The following is an 18,373-nucleotide window of genomic DNA, read 5'->3' on the forward strand; positions in this document are numbered from 1 at the left end:
GCTTTGTTATTTCTTGCACCACCCCCATCAATTTTCTTCATTTTGTGTGAAGGGTTGATCCAAAAATTCAGCTAACCTATTGACATGAATTAAGGGATCCCTCTTCAAATCCTCATACTTGAGAAACAATATTTTCTGTAGCCATTCTAAGCTTGCTTTCCATCAGCCTAACACAAGGTCCCAAAAACGACAGCAGTGTAGAACTACTCTCATCTAGAAAATTTCTCAAATGTCTCCTTTAGTGAAGGGCTAGGTGTTATTCTTAGCGATAATTTGATGAGGAAGTGCCAAGGGGAAACAACATCATCATTTGGGTTACGACAAACATACACAAAACGGCAGCCAGAAGTACCAATCATGGAGTTTGGCAACAGAGAATAAGGACAGTGAGTAGCAACGATGCGAGGCTGGGGGAGAGTGCTTCAAGACCAGAAATGGATTCATGTTTCTAAAAGTAACCTTCCAAGAAGGGAACAAGGTCATGTGGATTAGCTGTGAGCAAGGGGTGACCGGAAAAGTTACAAGCAGCGAGCTCGGTGCTTCATGATGGCAAAAATAAGAGCTTGAAGCCATGTGATGCCACCACACTCGGGATTGGTGGCCAAGACAACATCAGTACTGAAGTGGTCTTGCATGAAAAGAACACCAATAAGAGATGGCTCTGGACGGATATCCAAAAGCCTTGGCATTGGTAGAGAGGGTCAAGCATGCAAATGCCTCTCTCCGGGAAGAGTTGAGATCAAGTCATCAATGGTATCTAAGATTCGACGCTGTTGAAGTGAAAGGGACTCTCCGTCGGTGGAAGACGACATCATTCATGAACTCGATTTGATGGTTGTGCCTTTATTTGAGTAATAAATTTGATTATGAAAGATTCCCACTATATATTTTGAACGAAAAATACAAATAGAAAGGGAAACTCAATTACTTCATTCCAAATAAACTTTTTCAATGGTCCAATTAATACAGTGGAATCTGTCGGTGGTTCTCCACCTGTTGTTTATCATTAATTTGGGTCCCCAACATAGCAGAAATTTTCAATTAAATCTTTCTATCTGAATTTGTTAATATTTTCCATCCAAAATCCCAACATTATGCAATTAAATGAAAAAAAAATCCTTTTTTTTTTATTGAAGCTTCAGATTAAGTATTTGTGATGGGATAGTTACCAAATTAATATAAAAATAGGTTGGGATTCAATTGAGATATAGGTAATAGATCGGGGATTAATGGTTGGAATGGTCTGCATTTACAAGAAAAGGATAGTCAACAATTACAAGAGTTGGTAGTGCATGTAAACTAGTACAAAAATTGTAGGAAAGCATGTGCCAAGTTTTTCCAGCTTAACTTGAGGCCAAAATTTGTGAACTTCCGGTTGTAATTTCACTGGAATTATTGAATTTCGTCTTATGGAGGTTCCACCACATCATATTTTCCAGCTACTCGTTTTTATTAACTCGTTTTTATTTGCTCGATTTGTCGTTGATAGACATTGTTCAACATGACCACCTCATCAATTTCGTCAAATTTTCATATACCACCAACCAAGTCATCAAATCCAGCCCATCAATATGATGGTTAAAGTAAAGTAATTTATGAAAATTAATTTAGCCAGTCGACCGGTTCGAATGGAATAAATTAAAATATTTAATTAATTGAAAAATAATTAACTAGTTTCATTAATAAAATATAATTTTTGTTTAGATTAAAATTTTCTTGTATTAATTTAATTCTTAATTATTTAGAGTTTTTTATTTATAAAATAACTTGTAATTTAATATTATTTAGAAACACAAAAAATAAAAAAGAATAATTAAGAGAGTTTAGAGAAAAATATTTAATTAAAATATATCTTTTTCTTAATTTTCTTCTTGTTCTTGAATATTTACTTTGCATTTCTATTTTTTTCTTTTTCCTTCATCCTTTCTCTCAAATCCAAGATCACACCCTCCAAACCCCCCCCCCCTAAAAGTTTCTTGATTCCCTGATCAAGAAAAATCACATAAATCATTTTTTTTTAATTAATATGAATATTGAGACTAAATTGTGTATATCTCAATTAATTCTATAAAATTTAAAATTAATAATTATAAAAACTTTTAATAATTCTAAATTAATAAAATTTAAACTGATAATTTTTAAATAATAAAATTAAAATATCACCAGTTAAGCTGTATTTCAATTCCTCTCGTCTTCTTTACTCCATTAGTCCGCCATGAACGGCTTCCCAAGGAAGCCAATCATGTGTATTTAATTGTTTATATAAAGTAATTTTTTTTATTTACACAATAACCCAAGCTTCTTACTGACACAAAACCACCATTGAAATTACAAAGTAGCGCAGTATTTTACATCGAAGGAACCGAGTTTTAGCTTCCCTTTCCTTATTTTTCTTAGCAATGAATCAAACAAAAAAAGGCTAAAGCATTTATAATAATTTCTTAAGCTCAACACTTTTTCATACCCATCTTCTCCTAAATCCCTAACTTCTGCAAGAAAATCCTCTAACAACATGTGATAATTTGAAAATCTAACACATACGCATTTCAATTCACAGCAAACCACATAAAACCCATCTGAATCTTCTTGAATATGTGAACCCTTAATTCTTTGTCAATCCCTCATAGAAGGTAATTGCAGCAAGTTTTCAAGAGCATGGATATAATTGCACTACTGTACTTGGATAAACAAGAAGACATATCCCTAATTATTTAGAAAAAGATACCTGAAAGTTATAGCTTTCCAATAAGTAATAGTAACCAACACTAGAGGATAATCTGATGGTGCTCAAGGGATGAACTTGTATCGACCTGAGCCATCGTAGCAACGATCATGATATATCTAGCCATCTTGTGCTTCCTCATCTCCTCTTTCTTCTGTCCTTTCGATCTAAAAACAAGGAGTTGGACTAAAGAATTGATCTTAGGTGCAAGAAATGAAAAGGAAATGAGTGAAATATGGCAGAAACGTAGAAGAAGGACATGGATTGTATTTTCCAGGAGCAGCCCTCTCTCAACTTCGGAAGGAAGTAGTTCAACTGGTTACATGGTGGTCTTTACTCTTACACACGCCACATCATGTAATACCCAAATTTAGAGAGAGAAAACCTTATAAAAAAGAGTGAGAAAACCTTCTAGTTTTTTTTGTTTTTTTTTTTGTCAGATCAATCTATCTCATCACCCAGATTCAATAACTGAGCTGGATTAACAAAAAAAAAAAAGCAAAGGGCATGAGGTCCCACACGGCTGCTACCACTACTACTGAACTGACAGTGAGTGGCATGTTTCAACTATAATCCTTCTTTTCTTTTTTCCCAAAAATGGAGATCAAAAGTTTCAGTAGGCTATGGACCAGACGGAGATGAGAGAGAGATGTCAATACGCTATTCATGCATTGCATGGGTGACTCCCCACCTTACCACATGTTAATTAGCGTCCCAACTCCCAATCCTAGGAGCCGTCAAAAAAAAAAACACGTGACTTTTATTCATCTCCACTGAAAGAGTTACTTTACAGTGCCTCGAGTGAAGTGATGCTGGCTAGTTCTGTGCGCAGAACATACAGTAAGGAAAGCTAACAGAACATTAACACTTATGCTTTTCAATATTTAATTCTTACATGATTTACTATATTGAGGGAGAGAGACACATAAAGAGCAAGAGAAAGAGGCTGGCAACTAGGAGGGATCTTTGGAATTGCAGAAGAGAAACTTGAGGCTGTTTTGTGTCCAATGTTTCATCTTTTTCATCGAACAAGCAAAAATACGCCGCTTGATTTGCCCTCTAACTGGTGGAATCATTTTCTCATTGCCGCTTCCTTTCTTAGCCACCTCTACTTCAAGCTCGCTTGATCCTAGAGTTGGCGCAACCGTCAGCTTCTCCATCGATCACTTGACCTCAAAAAAGGGCAAGAGAGCTAGCTACGTACGTAGCTAAAGGAGGGAGGAGGGCTTGGGTATCAAAGGCAAGTGTCGAGTTTCCTTTTGTCGCTTATGCTTCATGCACTAGGGTTTAATTGCTCTGTATATAGAGGGGAGATTGCGTGACAAAAAACTCCAAATGTAGACATTGAAAAGAAGTCTAGATTCACGGCTTGAGATGGAAATAACATGTAAGAAGAAATTATCAAAGAGAAACAGACCGAGAAATTGCATGTTCAGTGTGAAGGTGGGACTTTAAAAATATTTTCAAAATAACATCTTTTCTTAAAAAAATATTGAGACGGCGGCATATTGGATCAACTTGGTTCAACCTAGGTTACTCGTTGAACTCATACCCTGGGTTATGAACTCCACTGAATTTAATATATATTTTTTAAAAAAACTATTTTTAAATAATTAATTATATGATAAAAATAGGCGCTTGTAAAACCAATTAAGCACCAACTCAATATACCAAGATGGTTTTTTAAGATCATGATAACCTAATAAAATGTAAATTGAAAAAAAATCATAAAATTTAATTTTCAATAATTATGTTTTTTCTTTAAAAAATTTATTTAATAATATAATAAAAAATATATATGCTAAAAAAACCAAGCACCCACTCAATGCTGATATGTTTTTCTAAGATCGAGATAATCTTATAGAAAATAAATTAAAATAAAGTATAAGGTTCAAATCATAATAAAATATATTTTTTGAAATTATTTTTTATTTAACAATATGATAGATAATTTGTTTTATTAAATAATATGATACAAAAAATATAGATGATCATAAAAAATTAAGTACCAACTCAATACTAGTATATTTTTTTAAAACCATGATAACTTTGTATAAATAAACTTGAAATAAATAACAAAGTTTAATTCTCATTCAATATATATATATATATATATATATATATATATATATATATATATATATATATAAGGAAAGGAAAAGATGCCACTATCGTTATGAATAGTAACATATGAGGAGGGGAATAGTGATTTTCCCTCCTCAATTACAACAAAATGTTGCTTAAGAGTACATTTTCTTTCAGAATTATTCTCATTCCACGTGCTCGTGAAAGGGTCTGAAGACAACTCCAAATGAGCTTATTAAAGATCTTTTAAGATGTCGGTGGACGGCGTTGAAAAGTTTAGGATGAATTGTCAAACTTGGTAATGATGTAGATCATAAATACTTGTCAAAGAAGTTGTACGGTAAGACACCCTCTTATGTGAATTAAGATGCATAAAGGATTTATGCATCCCCCGTGTTCATGATAGGGTTTTGACTAAGGGCTTGTATGGTGGCATATGCACATCACGGCGACGACGGATCGCTAATAAAGTCAGAACTTTAAAAACTATTAATGAAATAATGTTCATATTAATGATCCCAAAATAAATATATGAAATGAAAACAATACAATACAATTGTAATCATGGAAAAAGTCCAGGATTATGTTAGTAGGACCTGCCGGATGCCCTCAATACAATTTGCAGCAGCATAGCAACGAATTAAGCAGGTGGATCACAGAGTGGAAAGCAATTAGGATTCTCAGGATCAACGCTCTAATATCTTTGAGAGGCCAAAATTGTAACAAGAAACATACCAATATCGGGGGAGGGAGGAGATCGAAGAACTAAGGGAAAAGAAGCATCAGAGACACGAGATGGGAAGTAGGAGAGAATATGGGAGGATATAACATACATGGATTGCCACCTCTAGGGACAAACGTTGATTGATATTAATTGCATCATGCATATAGATTGCAAAAAGCTTAAAATTTGTCACAGATCGTACTTTCTTGCGCTATATATATAACAGAGAGTACTTCCATTAACAGAGTACATTCAACAAGAAAAAGAAATCTAGGAGGTCTCATCACCAGACCAGCAGAGAAGAAATAATATGGTTTTTTGTATCATAACTTCCATCTTCTTCATGAAACAAGCCAAGATTTGGTGCTTGGTTTTTCCTCCAATTGGTGGAAGCAACTTCCGGTTGCTGCCTTCTCTTAGAACTAATCCTTGCTTAGTGGATCCTAAAGCCATTGACGAAGCCCCAAGCTTCCTGTTCCTCTTTCTCAGTTCACCAAATTCAAACAAAATTTAAGTATAGAGGGAATTAGGGAAAATCCAAAAAGTTCTGTTAAAGCTGGTTTGGTCAGCGTCTTCGTGGCTAGGAATGAAGTCCTTAATCTGCATGAGTATTATTAGTAGCTAGGGCTAGAGAATTGCTGCGACCGCCACTGTTTTTACTATTCCAATTGAAAAAATTCGTACATTGATGCCTTGATAGGAGGCGGCATATAGTGAGACTGGTCACTGCTTTATATATCCTGGTAAATTGTTGTTTTAAATTGTGAAATGAATTTTTTTTTATTTTAATATATTAGAAATTAAAATGTATAGTTTAATGTCATAAAGTCATTTGATAAGTTCATAACACTATTTGGCTTACCAAACACTACCTCCTACTACAATAACTATTGATCTTAGCTTATCAAACATCATCTGTAATTATTAATCACCTGAATTTTTTATATTAAATCGTTAAATATTTTAACTAGAAAAATAAATTAAATTATTTAAATTATAAAAATTAACTAATTATTTAATATATTAATTTTATTTTTCAGCATCTTGAATTTTTATGGTGATCAAATATGCTAATAAATACTCAGTAACACCAGATATCGATGAGTCCTGTTCAATGTATGTATTACTTACGTGCATTGGTTTTGTCTAGTTAGGTCTCTTGCCACTCAAAATAAACCAACTTAGACAAATTTTCTTTTGGAGTCGATGCTTGATAATCGATTTTTAATTTTGTGGCTGCCAATTAACCAGCCATGCGGTGTACTCATCAGAGAAAACTGATGGTATTTCCATAATTTCCTTACATCATTGCTTCCTCAAATCATGGAGACAAGAACCCTACTTGTCAAATTTGAATTTTCTTTATTTTAATGGGAAAACTTATATGACAACAAATTTTTCCAACGCGTCTTAATTACTTCTCTCACGATCAAAAGAGACTTGGGAATTCTCTCACGTTGAAAAATAAGAGTTGAAAATACATCAGAAAATGATGTAGTAATTAAACTCAGTACGTTCCTAAAATTAAAATGATTGATTTAGGACTTGGCCAGTCTATTTTGAGTCTTAAAAAAATTAACTTGATTAAACTAATCAAAACTCATTAATAGTTTTTAAAAAAAATATTAAAAAATATCATTTTAATATTTTTTTTATATAAAAAAATATTATTTTAGATTAATCTGTCTTATTCGTAATTTAAATCTTATATCAAACCTTCAAATTAGGTTTAATAAATATATTTAGCAACTAGTTACACACCATTGCTTATGATATTGATTGATCAAGTATCTTTTTCCATAACATGCATGATGAAATTTGATAGCTTGTTTGGGAGTTTGTGGTTGTTTTTAAAAATATTTTTGTGCTGAAATGCATCAAAATAATTTTTTTTAATTTTTAAAATTATTTTTAAAATTAGTATATTAAAACGATCAAAAACATATAAAAAAATTAAAATTTTAAAAATATAATTAAAATCATATTTTTAAATGATGTCATGCACGGGGCAAAATATGAAGTGTTACATGAATTAAAGTCAAAATGTCACTGGTAAATGTGTACACGTTATGATTAAAAAGGCACTGGCTTAAATTTTGACCTTATATAAGCACAGGTTGTTCTAGTAGGCAGTTGTGGAGCTAGAAAATTTTAAATGAGATGGCAAATTATTAACAAATACTTAATATTATATTTTATATAAATATGTGTTATATATAGAGAAATTAACTTAAAATACATGTACTAACTCATGTCAAGTAAAATTAATTTAAGAATATTTTTAAAATAAAAAAAACTTATATTATAATTATTCTTTCGAGTTTTTATATTTTAAAATTATTTCATAATGACTTTATTCTTAATTTTATTAAATATATTCTTTCAAAATATATACAATTAAACTTTTATTTATCTATTTCTAAATCTTCCAGGGACTAGTGAAATTATTGGCAACAATTCTTTGTTGACTTGTTGTTTTATACAAATGGGTTAAATATAAATATTAATATATATATTTTAATTTTTTTTTATTGTGTCTCTAATTTTTAAGTTGTTGAGTACTTCATTTTTAATTACTAGTAAGTTGATCACCATCATTTTTCATGTGAAATTCACAACAAAATACATATTAATTCATCAAAACTTATTTCAATTCAAATTCATATGTATATAATATTTAATATAATATAATTGAAAACGATTGATAATATAATATAATTGAAAAATTTTTTAATTGTAACATGAAAACGAGAGATCTGAACAATTAACTTTTGACTAGAGTCATGAACTGGTGTGTAACGAAGCTTCACATCTAGAAAATCAAACTTTTTATAATTAAAAAAAAATCACATTTCATAAAATCATGAAATCGAACTTGATCAGAAAATCTATCACGTAAAGCATGTTGAAGGGTATTGCTGCTTGATTATTGCGCTAAAGCCTAAGTTTTTTTTATAGTTTTAGATTATTTTAATATGTTATATTAAAAATAAATTTTAAAAAATAAATAAATATATATAGGTATTTCATTAAATTGAAATTGAGAAAAGCTTATACGTCTAGATAAGAAGTAAACAGAGATATAATATAATTATAGGTGAAGTGCTCTAAGTGACAAAAGGTGCCAAAATAAAACATACGATAGAAATTTTACAAAGAAAGCTAAATATTTAAAATTCAGATATTAAAAACCGAGGGAACATTAAAAACATACGATACAAATTTTACAAAGAAAGCAAAATATTTAAAATCCATAATTTCCTTTATCTTTAATTACCTATACATTCTTTTACTGTTCATCTCTTTAGCTCATGGTTCTGCAGTGGGTATCCAACAATATGAGGAAAAAAAAATGGAAGATTGAAAACAAAGAAGAAAAAGAAGAAGATGATGATGAAAAAAGGAGGTAGCAATAGCAAGAGAAAAGCAAAGGAAAGCTTTGGAGCATACTAATAATTGCGACCATGAAAATGCTTCATCTTTTGGCGAAGGATGCGGTGGTTAGTTGAGGAGTAGTGTGGAAAAGGAAGTGATGGTGGTGTTACGTGGCAAGGAGTTCTAATGTGTGTTTGAAAACATGGTATAAATCATGTTTTTAAAAATTTTGAAAATTTTTATTTTTAAATAATTTTTTTTTAATTTTAGATAATTTTCATATACTGATGTTAAAAATAATTTTTTAAACGAAAACTTAAACCACCACCATCATCACAATTCCAGGAAGTCTTTTGGTATATTTATGGTTTGATTCATTCCTTTATATGGGCCTAAAGTATTGTTTTTCCTTTTATGTAGGAAATTGTGGGCTTTAAAAGATAAAAGAGTTTTAAAAAGTATCTAGAAGCGTAATAGTTGTTGTTTTTTAAAATATTTTATGTTCAGAAATACATTAAAATAATATATTTTTTTATTTTAAAACAATTTATTTTAACATTAATATATCAAACTAATCCGAAAAAATATAAAAAATAATTTTAAATAAAAGGATTTTGAATTTTTTTTTATGCCTGCCACAACTAAGAGGATTTTAAATTTCTAAATTGAACATTAAGAATTAATTACTTAATGAAAATATTAAAAGGTGATTGAAGTTCAAGAACAAGAAAATTTATTGGAAATAGAACTTACGATCTGAGTGGGATTTGAGTGGGATTTGAGTGGGATTTTTTTTATAAGAGAACATGTTTTTGATTTTTTTGGTTTAAGGAAGCTATTGTCTATCGGATAAAGTCCTACAATTACAAACCTATTGATTTCAAGCCTGTTGTTTATCAACCTATAAGATTACAAGCCCACTTGATAAATAGATTTTGAAGATCTTGTAAATTTAGTTGGATTGCAGAATAATTACTATTGTTGTCTTGTTAAATTGTTATTATTCTTCTTTTGCCTTGCATCCTTCTTTAAATATGAAAGTTTAAGTAATTTCCAGTAATCATTCACTCATTCTATTCTAGTTAAGGTAACTTTTGGTAACTACCTATTTATCATATTCTTTTCTTTTTAAAAAAAAAAAAAAAGATCTTGCATCATGTAACTCTTTATATATTCCTTTCATCACTCATTTTGTTATCATTTGCCAAAAACTATCAAAGTCCACTCTATAGCATGCTATTACATGTTTGAGGTGACCTATCATATATGTAATTCTAAACTTTATTCAGTCTGATCTACAATCAAATTTAACATGTTATTTCTAATCCAGACTTCATAACCCTTTTAATCTTCATAACTCTTTAATCAATTTTAGTCTACAACAATAATATGTTAACATTCTTAATACATAAGTGTACTTTATTTGATGATATATATATATATAGTTAATGATAACCACAACCATTATCTAACACTTTCAAAGGATAGGTGGTCAAGTTTTTAAAAGTTCCAAATTACTTATTATTTTTTAAAGATAATTAACTTCTCACAAAATGGTGCTTGTAATCCATAATCCATAACCATGATTAAAAACCATAGTTATTAGATTTAGCCAAAAGCTCGAGTTGCAGGTTAGCTGAGTCTATTCCAAAACAATGTAAAAAGTCACTGGAGTTGACCTGACCAAGTATCATTTAGACTTGATATACTTATGAGCTATATTAAATCACTCGAATTTGACTGAGTTAATTTTCTAAACGAGTCAAAAGCGAACCTAGCTCGAAACAAGCTCTGAGTTGGTAGGTTACCGTCAAGCTAGGTTTGATATCTATGTTAAAAACCATGGCATAGACTCGCCGAGAGGGAAAGGTTGGTGCACGTGATTGACTAAGAATACAATAACATAGGAAGCAGCGCGACACCGAGAACATCAAAGATTACAGGTTGAAAAACTGCCTGAATGGATAAATAAGTTCAATTTACATAATGTCTAGCAGCCTAGCAGGTCAGCTTGATGACTTGCATGACTACAACAGCCCAATGGTTCAACACAAACTAGGAAGCTGAGTAAATCTTTTCTTTGTATTGAGACAATCGTGATTTGCATACATCATTCCTCAGAAAATGTCCAACTCCAGAATGGAAACTATTTCTTCGAGCTTTGCCAGATTTATCTGGCAACTACTACGTGGTGGATTCAAACTACAATTCGCGAAATCAATTCCTGTATGGATATGAGAAATGGGGCAGAACTGGCTAGATGCTTCACTGTTCTCTTCTGATCAATAAGATAGTTGTCACAAAAAACGACGTGTATCAAAAAAAAAAGTTGATGATAAAAGTTTCCCTTATTGGTTTCTAGCTCTCTGCATTTGTCCATCTTGATCTTAATTGGTGTTGTTGGCTCTATACCTGTGCAATAAGAAGTTCATTCCATGTGTCTGGAATGCCAGGAAGGCACCAATGCAAGCAGTCATTTACACCTGTTGTTGCCTTAACACTGTACCTTGAGATGTGACCTTCATCTCTTAGCTCAGAGAGAGCAGTGATATCCAAAAGCGTGATATTTGTACCTTTAACAGCAGCTGCGATAACTGGATCACTCGATTCATCCTGTGAGATTTCGCTCCCTCCAGTCAAAGGAGTGGTATTATCACAATTACCTCCAGTGTTCCAGTCCCCGTTACGAAAATGCCTCGGTGAGATGGTCCTGAAGAAAGCCTTGAGTCGGGGATGAGAAGGAAGTTGAGAATCAAGCCACCTGGCAACACTATGCACCGTCAAATTCTTGGCATTCCCAATTTCCAAGAGTTTTCTATCTTTAAGGGGCTTCCCATTGACATACATCACCCAACGGTTTGCTGTTATCTTCCCTCTGTTCCAATGATGTCCTGTATTAAGAACTAACACATCAAACCGATGGAGAAATCGTCTCATGAAGGCTGGTGCACGGTCCAGATGCATAGCAACATCAGTGGATTTGTCAGTGATGTTCAAAGGCTCCAAGTCAGCAAGGCTTGCTGACCAGTAATACAAAATGGTGGTATTGGTGTTTGAAAACCGATAAGCCCAGCCATCAGGACGAATGGCTCCACGAGCTTTAACAAGACCATATTCTTTTCCCACATTTTCAATATCTTCCCTCCATTCCCCACCAGATGCCATGCACATCAAAGATTGGAATTGTTGCCTGCCCAGTGAATCTCCTATAAATGCAATTGTTCTGTCCTGCATCCTGGAATGCAATAATAATCAGGGAACTGAACATATGACATCTTTGTTTGATGGGTCAGAGAACAAGACAACACATCTTCTTTCAGAAATCAAACACAAAAAACAGAACCCACCTTCTCAAGAACGCAGATTTCTCAAACTCCAGCATTTTGCAGTTTTCTGGCTGCCATCGATATCCCTCGAAGGAAAAATCTGTTCGTTGGGTTAGCCTACACGCCCACATTTCTGATAACCATTGTTTACATTCAGAACCAGAATACAAAGGCCACCTGCTATCTGCAACCCATCTACCCTTGGAATAATTGCAGTCTGAAAAGATGACAGCACACTTAATTCAATCAGCCATAAGACTTTTGAGCATGAATAACTCTAGCAGGTGCACCAAAGATTCACGACAAATTTATTGATTCATAAACATACAGGAGACATAAAGCCTCAATGTGTGGTTTCACTATTCCACAGGTCTTTTTTTAATTTTCAAGTTATCGTATTCATTGTTCTGTTATCATAGGAGAACAAGCTAACTAAATAACTCACACCATCCAGACCCCATAAATATTATCATCGCCCCTACTGAAGCTTCTCAATTTCATGTCTATTTTTCATTGCGATGCTTTTGATTTTGAAACTTATTGCAGTATTACAAGGACCTTCCTTGCTTGCATTTTAATGAAATAAAGAAAAGTCTCCTAGTTTCAATCTCATACTAAATTACCCTACTGAGTAGTTATATAGTAAGCCTGATTTACACCATAGTACAAATCTATAAATCATTCACAAGGATAATCAGTGTGGTTGATCCTTTTTTTCCATTCTTTCCTCTTTTATTTCTATTGCCGCCTAACATCCCATCTAACTGCAAAAATTATCTTAGAAAGCTATATGGCAAATAATGGGATGGCCTGGGCCAGCACTATATCAAAAAGATAACATATGATTGTCACGCTAGAATAACAAAACAATAAAAAGTAAAATGAGTGACATGAAAAATCATAAAACTCAAGCATTCAGCTTGGATTCCAAGATCCTTCTATCTTTAGCATGCTGTGAACCCATTTGGTCTCTGGTTAAAAGCCCAATGTTCCACCAACTGAGCTATATATATATATATATATATATATATATATATATATATCTTGTGCTCCTATAAGGTTCCCATGTTCTATATAATTTTTGTTGTAAGTTGATCATAGCTTGACCATCAACCAGTAAAGCTCAAATGCGAAACCATAGTTGTAAATGGCAAGTGATAATTACAAGAAATCCTGATAACAAGGTTATTAAGGACAAAGTAAGTCATCTTATGCATTTTCATGTACTCTTATAGGTCATGAAGACTGAACTGAATATTTTTCATGCTGAACATGAAAAGAATGCCACAAGTTCTTGACAAGTAGTGTTAATGAAAGGCAAGATGGTACGACAAAGGAATTTCAACAATATGCATCTCTAAGGATAGTGTGACAAAAATCAGAAATAAATCATTCCACTAAAAAGGGCTGTAATAATAATGAGTTCACTGTGGAACAAAAACAAAAATTGTTCCCTCAAAAAACTAAAATAAGAAAGCACCGAAACAGTAAGGAAATATAATATTAGCCAACAGTTTACATGGTCCCCAGAAAAAAATTGTATATATTTCTTATTCTAACTGCGCCCAGTGAGTAATTTAAACAAGCATTTCAATCATCTAGCAAGTGCCAAAGTATACAAGTACAGCAGTGTGATTATAGAATGGAAAGACCAGAGTTACTAGACTTATTAAAAATGATGTTTTGCAGGTGTAAACGAAAAGGATTCTACCTTTTATCTTAGAAGATGGTTCCCTATCTGCATCACCATCCTTCGTTTCAGGAACAACTGAGTTGGTAAAATTTGAGGCATCAAATTCTTTTTCTGGTATTTTAGATTCTTCTGATCTTGTAGGATCAGAATCTGTTTCCTGAACATGCTCATTTGGGGTCAAAGAATCAAAAGAAGCACCTTTGGGAGTATCAACAACAAACTCTGAGACAGAACAAGGGGAAAAAGAGTAAGTCAGCCAATAACCATGAAATACAGTTTAGAAATATCATGATTTTATATGGTAGTATGAAAGTATACAAGTACAGTGTGATTATAGAATGGAAAGACCATAGTTACTAGATTTATTAAAAATGATCTTTTACGGGTGTAAATGAAAAGGATTCTACCTTTTATCTTAGAAGACGGTTTCGTATCTGCATCACCATCCTCCGTTTCAGGAACAACTGAGTTGGTAAAATTTGAGGCATCAAATTCTTTTTCTGGTATTTGAGATTCTTCTAATCTTGTAGGATTAGAATCTTTCTCCTGAACATGCTCATTTGGGGTCAAAGAATCCAAAGAAGAGCCTTTGGGAGCATCAACAACAAACTCTGAGACAGAGTAAGGGTAAAAGAGTAAGTCAGCCAATAACCATGAAATAAAGTAAAGCAACATTACGATTTTATAAGGAGGGCAGAAGATTTCAATAACACTCATCACTAGCAAAAAATGAAAACTAACTCAACCAGCAAAATATACAATATAAACAAACCAAACCTGGTTTACAAGTCATTCTTCTTATGCCCAAAACAAATCTTATTGTCTGGTCCATTGTCTAGTTCAATCCCAACACTATACACAAATATCAATAGAATAGTCCTACACTATTTCAGTCATTTATTCTACATGGAGCTATCCAAAAATATATGTAATGAAAAGAAAATGAATTATGAAAAAGGGGCAATAAGACTACCGCCTAAATACAGCAAGAAAAAAAATTATGACAACAGACCTAGCAACACACTGAATGTTGGCTAAGGAGACTTCCTCTTTATAGTAAAAATCCCCTTAAGCATTACCCAATAAGAACTGGAAAAATGTTGCACCATGAAGATTGCCTCAGTAGAATGATCCTTCAAAAGATCTGGTTCACTGCTACAAAAAACACACCTCCACACCATCCTTCCTTCTCCTAAATAAATCAACGATACTTCCTCCAGCATATGTGGGACCATCTACATCATATACCAAACTATTGAAAACTGTAGAAATAACTCTATCTCCCACTATTGTGGTACGTAATGCAAATGATTGGTGATAGGGTCTTATGACACCTCCTAACTCACAATAAGTCATGTTTCAATCTAGCTAACAACTAAAATCCAATTAACATATTTAACCATAAGAGATTACCTTAGCTTTTTAGATGTAATTACCCAAAGGAAAAATTAGGGATCTGGGGTTAGTGAAAGATGAATCAGAAAACATTAACAAAGGAAATTGGCTAGCCCCCCTAAGAGAACATATTCATTCTACTGGTGGATCTCAATGTCAAAGAAAATGCACTTGGCATTTTCTAGAAATAAATTTTATCAAGGATTTGGCAGTTTTCCTAGGAGAAAATGCAGAAATGAACCTTACAAAATTGCATTCAGCAAGAAACTTCTCTCAGATGTTGAAGCAAAAACTTATATCAAGATCTTTACCTTCATTGTTATGTGGTATCTTCAGTTGTATGGGCACTTCAGAAAAATGTGAAATTCAAGACAGGGGCCGAACACGACTAGACAAATAAGATGAAGGTAAACTTTCTAGCTACCAACCATGTACCCTTCAAGAATTTTTACAAAAAGGTAAGGACATATCTACACCCACCTAGGAGATCTCTGATACTTCATATTCATTATAGAGCTCCTATCTTTCAGAAAGTGAAAAATAAGGTAATCAAGCAATCATGTTGCCAAGCTATATCATCAGTAATTTATGCTCTCTTGTACATACTCACGCACAAACACACACAAATAAGATGTGTATATATCCATATGAACAGTGAAATGAGAAGCAAACCTGAAGTATGAAAATTGAACTGCTCTTGCGCTGACCACAAAGTAGTAACAAAAGGATTCTTTTCCCACGCCCAGAGAACTATGGTTGTAAAAGTAAGGACAAGCAGAGTAACAGAAAGGTGCCTCCCCTTCAATCTATAAAAGTTTCCTTTCATCTCTATTACACAGCAAAGGGAAAAAATCCTGTAGATTTCAATGTATTCTAAGCATTCCAAGTGATAGTTTAAAATCAGTAATGTTGAAAATGTTCAGGAAAAATCCACTTTATGATGCCACAGGTCGTCCATTTGTCCTACAGGAGGCTTCAGCTGCAAGGCAAGCAAAGAAAAAAAAAGATCATTTACATGTGGTTATTCATGCTTCTACGTTTCAAATACAGCCATCTCAAGATCTACGGAGTTTTTCCCTATATGAGCTTCCACACAACACTCATTAACAAAAACAAGTTGAGCTATTACATTCCATTGTCTCCTTGATGAACAAGTACCATTCACATCAATTACAAGCCCTTAAAATTGAATATAAATTTCCACATATCAACCACCCACTTAAGAGTAAAACATTATTGCCACCAGAAAAATTTCATGGCAATCATAGCAAACTAGGAAAAAAAATAGAGAGAGAGAGAGAGAAGCAGAGAGTGCAATATCACATGTAGAAACTGTCAAGTTACAAAATTTCCAAGTCTACAATTCCTAGAAGTTCAAAAATCACACAAAATGTAGACTTTCTGCAAGAAGCAAAAACATCAAGAAGTCATAAGATGAACCTACCAGTATTTAAAAAAAAAAAACATTTATTTCCAAATAATTACACTTTAATTAGCACATGAATTCTAAAATCTTAAATCAAGGTCCACAACTCCATTAAACAGGCATTATTATTATTATTATTATCAATACATTTTTTTCATAAAAAAAAAAAAAAAAACTTGAATGCGTGTAACCACTAAAAAAGGAACTGCCCAGAATTCTATTGGTGAAAAGAAACAGACCCTATTAAACTTGAAAGAGAATTTGTACAATGACAATAAATATGTGAAGAACAGGAAACAAAAAATAAATAAATAAATAAATAAAACGAAAAACAAGAGCCTGATATGATGGATGACACACCCAGTAGCATATTAGAGCCTCCTCCTCTCTTCAGTTCTCTTCTTTACTCCAATTGTATTCCTGCCTATAAAATGGCAAACTTTTTTTTATGATCCACAGATCTGCTAAACTGAACCTCTCTCTTTTCTTTACAAAGATCAACTGCAAATCGCAAAGAAATTAATAGAGAACACAAGGGGGAGAGAAAGGCCCACAACCAGCCAAAAAGAAAGAAAAGAGAATGGAGAATTTGGTTTAGGCCTAATTATGTTTTGACACTTGTGTGCTGTGGTAAGGTGGAGACTGCTAGCTAGGAATTGTGTTCTTACCAGAAAGTAGAAAAAAAATATTATAAAAAATTAACTCTTTTATATATTTCGATTGTTTAATATGAAAATGTTAAAATTAAATTTTTAAGAAAATAAAAAATATTATTTTAATATATTCTCAAAATAAAAAACACATCAATTTTATACTTCAAACACCCGCTAATGCCCCCCATGTGGATCGTTCTGGGAGGCGCGGAGAGTCTCCTGTGTGTTTTTGGTTTTAAGGTGAAAGAGAGGGGGAAAGAGGACATGAATTAAATAGAGACGGAGGAAAGGACGTCATTAGCAAGACTTAATTATAGTATCTAAGACCAAAACGGTCTATTTCTTCAGTTACTGACTCGGAGTCTTTTATTTTATCTGCCGGTCCACTCAGATGTGCATAGTAAAATGCATATTTTAAAGTTTCTAAATATTAAAAATAATACTTTTTATTTTTAAAAATATATTTTTAATATCAAAATATTAAAATAATATAAAAATATAAAAATAAATTAAATTTTAAACGAACAACATTTTAACTACACGCTATATAATGATCATTGTCTATGAGATATAATAATATTGAATAAATTTTTTATTTTTTTAAAATTGCATTTCGACTTATTCAATCTAGTCTTATAATATTAATATATTGTTTAATTTAAATACAAAGTTGACTCTCATTAGACTTTGATTCTTAAATTTCTAAAATTAATATGTTAAGGTGGGTCGAATTTATTATTTTTTTATGATATGGTTATTAAATTAATTTATTGTTGCATCAAGCTTTTAGTTTGACTTTTTCTTTTCAAACACTTAACAAATCCGCTTATTCGAAGAAGAATTAAGAAGATATTATAGGTTAACATTTGGCAAAATTCCAGATTGTATTTTATTATTATTCAGGAAAAAAAGAAAAAACCTAATTTTTGGGCTGTAGCTTTGTTTGCGTGTGTCGTGTTTGTGAAGGTTGGAAT

At 32.3% G+C, this 18,373-nt stretch overlaps 1 protein-coding gene across 1 annotated transcript; it reads right to left on the reverse strand.

Moving 5' to 3' along the window:
• Nucleotides 1-10,843: 10,843 nt before the first annotated feature.
• Nucleotides 10,844-17,644, reverse strand: LOC118030529 (protein trichome birefringence-like 14). Its single transcript, XM_035034668.2, has 6 exons — nt 17,107-17,644; nt 15,993-16,299; nt 14,333-14,536; nt 13,944-14,147; nt 12,254-12,449; nt 10,844-12,141 (listed from the first exon to the last, which is right to left on the reverse strand). Exons 2-6 carry the CDS (start codon nt 16,144-16,146, stop codon nt 11,313-11,315), a joined length of 1,587 nt encoding a protein of 528 aa, XP_034890559.1. The 5' UTR covers nt 16,147-16,299; nt 17,107-17,644; the 3' UTR covers nt 10,844-11,312.
• Between the last annotated feature and the right edge of the window lie 729 nt (nt 17,645-18,373).

This window comes from Populus alba, chromosome 5 (genome assembly GCF_005239225.2).
Source record: "Populus alba chromosome 5, ASM523922v2, whole genome shotgun sequence".
In the NCBI taxonomy this organism is placed as follows: Eukaryota; Viridiplantae; Streptophyta; class Magnoliopsida; order Malpighiales; family Salicaceae; genus Populus; species Populus alba.